This window comes from Octodon degus, unplaced genomic scaffold (genome assembly GCF_000260255.1).
Source record: "Octodon degus isolate 3935 unplaced genomic scaffold, OctDeg1.0 scaffold00145, whole genome shotgun sequence".
Lineage (NCBI taxonomy): Eukaryota > Metazoa > Chordata > Mammalia > Rodentia > Octodontidae > Octodon > Octodon degus.
Window position 1 is genome coordinate 3,425,335 of NW_004524721.1, and position 4,901 is coordinate 3,430,235.

The window sequence follows — 4,901 nt, forward strand, 5'->3', positions numbered from 1 at the left end:
CCCCCCCCCCAGAACAGGGGATTGAACTCAGGCCCTTGAGCTTACCAGGGAAGCGCTTATTCCACTGAGCCATCTCCCCAGCCCCTTCTCAATAAAATTATTTAAAAAACAAAAAAAGAAGATCAGGGTCACAGAGATAGCTCAGCAGTCTAAAGACCTGCCTAGGCATGTGCAAGGACCAGGTTAGACCCCAGATACTACACACTAAGCCAACCACCAAGCCGGGCAAGGTGGCACATGCCTATAATCTCAGCACTGGGGAGGCTGAAACAGGAGGATCACTAGTGGTCTGAGCTGTGTAGTAAAACCCTATACCAAATACATAAAATTAAAAACAAAAATAATAATTTAGATTAGCATTTTTTGAAAACCCACAGAACAGTGAGTCTGCGAAAGTCAAACCACAAAAGAGGGACTACTGTATCACTAGTGCCTCGCAATCAATTAATGAGTAATGAATGAAAATTTGATTTCATTATCAATTTGTCACCTATTTTAAATTTATTAAAACTGTTCTGGTCATCCTTTAGACTTTTTTTTCTCACTTTTTTATTATTATTAGCTTTTCTTTCCTTTCAAAAGGCTTTTGATATGAGGGCTAGTAAACAAATGTAGGTAAGTCAATTATTTTGAAATACATGTAGGTAAATATCCAGGAGTTTGGTTTACTATGGTATTTGTCACTCACACACAGTTTATAGCTCCTATTACACATTTTCCAGATCTAAAACAATATAGAACTACCTAAACTAATAAATTCCAAGTACTCTTAAGTACTGTCCACTGCAAACAGATAGTCATAATTACTAGCTTCATTAAAACAAATCTCAAAATGTTAAGTAATCTATCATACTTTTCAAAACAAACACAGTTGTTGCTTAATACCTGGCCAGTACTGAAGATCTGAACAAAGTCTCTGAAGAGTTCTTGAATGTTGTCGAAACAAGTAAGAGGAACGTAAAGCATGAAACATATCTAAGTGACCTGGAGGGAAATTACAAAAGGTAAGCTTCCTGATTTCCAAACCAAAAACACAAAAATCACATGCAGTATTCAGAAATTTTATCAAATATTAGGAAATTCACATCATGAGTTTCTTAACTTTTTTTGTCTGTGATATGATTTTGCTTTCACAAAAATATCTACAGTATTAATTTAATTACTTTAAATTTTAGAGCTCTTTATGTTACTGTCACTTAACAGATTATTTTTACATCTGATAAATAGCAGCCAAAACTAAATTCCAATCAACAGAGATATAAGGCATGTATATGTAACTAAAATTACTTTTAGAACATAAAGAGATAAGAATTGCTCTTAAGAGACAATTTCAAAAGTTTTATTGGTATAAAAAAACAATCAAGGCTGGGGAGATAGCCCAGCTGTCTAAGTGCCTGCCTGGCAAGCACAAGGACCCAAGTTCAATCCCTGGTACCATATGCCATGCTGGCCCTGAAACTATCTGTACCAAATAAATACATAAATATTTTTTTAAAAACCAATCAAACCATAGCTACTGCTATCTTTCCCTTTTAAAGTTTTCATAACCAGTGAGTATAAAGAAAGTTCCTTCCAAAGTTGTAGGCCATGAATACAGTGATTCTGTCCAACTCCTTAATCCTATCTTATTTCTAAGATCCTAGGGACTTGGTCGGCAGCAGCAACAATAGAAATAAATAGCCGTTATCACTGGTGTGCTTCAGTTAGAATTACATATGCAGATTAGAAGAGCAATAACAACAATAAAAACTTTAGTGAAAACTTAATACAGGGCACTTTAAGAAGTTTTTGTTGTTATAGTTTGTCTTGGGTACCAGGGATTGAACTCAGGACCTTGCACTTGCCAGGCAGGTACCACGTCACTGAGCTTTCTCCCAGGCCAAGAGTTTTGTATACACAATAAACAGGACTGTTACTCAAACTCCCCAAGCTCAAAACAGTTCTTTCCCCTCATTCTTATATTCTTTATATTTTCACGTTACACAGACAAAAGAAAAGAATTAGCAAATGATTAAGTTTATGTAGTTATAATTTCAAATCAACCCATCATCAGCTATTCAAACCTATTCTTTTATTACTAACTTTAATAGAATGTACTGACTTTAAAAATCTGCTTTTCTGTTACTATAACACAAATACTTTGATAAAGCGCTAACATTCCTTATGTGCCATCCGAAAAGAAATTCAGGAAGCTAACCTGACATCCCTTTCAGCAGACTGAAGTATAAGCCTCCTTGTTATAAAGTCAGTATGTGACAAGCTTCCAAAAAAATAAAAAATAAAACAGGCTGAAAAAAAAAAAAAACAGGCTGGTGAGATAGGTCAGCAGTCTAAAGCACCTGCTTAGGCAAGCTTAGGCAGGCACAGGGGCCCGCAGTTTGATCCCCAGCACCACGTGCTGCGCTAGCTCCACACTCAGAGGGCTAAGCTGGCCAAAAATTAAAAACAAAAAAATAGGCATCTCATAAAAGGAATTGTAGCTATTTCTTTTTCAATGTGTTCTCAAAGATTAGTATGTTGCCTGGAATCTAATAAATGTGTGCCACCTAAAGTTAAAATAAAGACACATTCTTCACCAAGTCAAATGGTGCACACTTGGAATTCGAGCACTCTTGAAGGCTGAGGCAGAAGTATCACTGTGAGTTTGAGACCTGAGCTAGAAAGTGAGTTTCAAAAAAAAAAAAAAAGTTCAAGAAAAAAAAATAAAAGTGAATTCAAAGCCAGCCCAAACTGCAGAGTGAGACCCTGGCTAAAAAAACCCCCACATTCTTCTAAATGTGATAAAGTATACTGTATAAGATCCAAGAACAGAATATCAATAGTAATGTTAAAAAAAAAAAAAAAAAAGGTTAAAGCAAATTTTGCTTAAATGCTAAAAAAACCCCACATTCTTCTAAATGTGATAAAGTATACTGTATTAGATCCAGGAACAAAACATCAATAATAATGCTAAAAAAAAAAAATGGTTAAGGCAAATTTGGCTCAAATCAAAAGTGTACTTAATTTAAAACATTTCAAGACAGGTATGGTGATACACACATTCTAATCCCAGCACGGTTGGGAGGCTGAGGTAGGAGGATTCCAAGTTAGAGGCCAGTTTGGACAACTCAGGAATTTAGCAAGATCCTTGCCTCAAAACATAAAAAAGGTTAGGGACACAGCTCAATGTAAAGGCTCTGGGTTAAATCCCCAGTTCCACAAATAAAAAACATATTACACAAAACTGTGTGTGTGTGAATGTGAATTTGTTTTAGTGAATATACCATGGTTATGGAAGATGTCAAAATTAATGGAAGCGAGGTAAAGAGTATATGAAAATTCTCTATACTATCTTTGAAATTTTTTTGTAAATCTATCATTATTTCAATATGAAAACTTACAAGGAGGGGAGAAAACATATAGAACCTGGTCCACAGTAAATGCTAATAAATAATATCTACTTTTTAAAAAACTTAAATGGTTTATTTTCAATAAAACCAAAAAGATATGAACATACCATATTTATTTTCAAAGAAGGACTGTGCAGAAACATGTGATGCATGCCAGTGGGAAGATACATTTCTGCCTTTGTGAAATCCAGGAAGTAGATTTTCTACCAGTTGATCAATCTGCCCAATTTTTAATTCAGATAATCCAAGGTCCCTTAAATTAAGTGCAGGCTATAAAAGATTAAGTCAAGCAAGCAATAACATTATTGACACACTTAAAGAATATTTATGACCTGAAACAACTTTCTCAAATCTAAGAAACACTGATTTCTTAATACTTAAAATATAATTGATAAAAAATAGTCTTTAGTTCTAGTTCTACTGAGGATAGTCATATGAAGTTTGACAAATGCTGAAAGGTATATCCTCCAGACGGTATCCTTAAATAAGAAAATGACATTTCAACATGAATGAGAAAAATGTATCTTTTTATTCAAACCAAAATCATCACTGAATTAAGCATTATGATTCACAAAATTAAACATTTTATATTTTTCCCTTTCATTATGCAAAAAGCTCTCACCTAGTCCTAGTCCATTAACAATCAGCTGAACATTTATAATGACTGGTGAAGCAGCTTAATAGCAGACCCCAGCCTACAAAGCTAGGAAGCAAAAGCAAAGGAGAGCCAGTAAGGGAGCACAGGATGGAAAGTCACACAAAGGGAAAAGTTAAAAGTTTAGGTTTTTCTTTGTTGTTAAGTACTGAGAGATGAACCCAAGGCTTCCCAAAGAGCTATGTCCCCAGTCCCATCTTACAGTCCTATCTTATTTCTAAGATAGGACTTTCTCTGAGGCAGGGTTTCACTAAATCCCTAAACTGCCCAGCTAAGATAGAACTCCTGTGATTCTCCTGCTTCAGCCTCCCAATGTGCTTGGGATCACTGGTGTGGCACCACCACAGCTACCCAGAAGTTTCATGTTGTTATGTTTTTGTTGCCACTATCTGGAGTGGATGTTTGGATAAGCAACTCTTGAGGCAAGTAAAAAAGTCACCACAGAGCAAAGAAAATAAAATCAAGCAGGATGCTCAGCAGTATGACAAGGTTTTGTTGCAATACAGTACTTGCCAAAGACAAGTACAAGGACTAATGATGTTCTTAATGGACACTGATGTTGTATTTCACACCATTTGTCTTAAACTGCATACTGACTTGTAGTTACTTTTCAAACACCAAAAATATCCTTTATCACCAGCTCAGCAATTTCACTTGATAAAGATTTAGCAACAAGCGACAGAAATAATGGTGTTCACCGGGTGTGCTTGTAATTCCAGCATACAGAGGCTGAGGCAGGAGGAATGCTAAGTTCAAGGCCCACCCAGGCTAAGAAAGTGAGTGTAAGGCCAGCCTGACCTACATAGTGAAATCCTATATCAAAAAAGCAAAAAGCAAAAAAAAAAAAAAAAAAAAAA

At 35.5% G+C, this 4,901-nt stretch overlaps 1 protein-coding gene across 1 annotated transcript in view; it reads right to left on the reverse strand.

Moving 5' to 3' along the window:
- Yme1l1 (YME1 like 1 ATPase) overlaps positions 1-4,901 on the reverse strand; it is a 52,553-nt gene that overhangs the window by 39,991 nt on the left and 7,661 nt on the right. Inside the window, exons 3-4 of the mRNA XM_004641875.3 lie at positions 3,497-3,659; positions 886-984 (exon numbers count right to left, since the gene is read on the reverse strand). Coding sequence (XP_004641932.1) covers positions 886-984; positions 3,497-3,659 — 262 coding nt within the window. The remainder of the gene's footprint in view (positions 1-885; positions 985-3,496; positions 3,660-4,901) is intronic.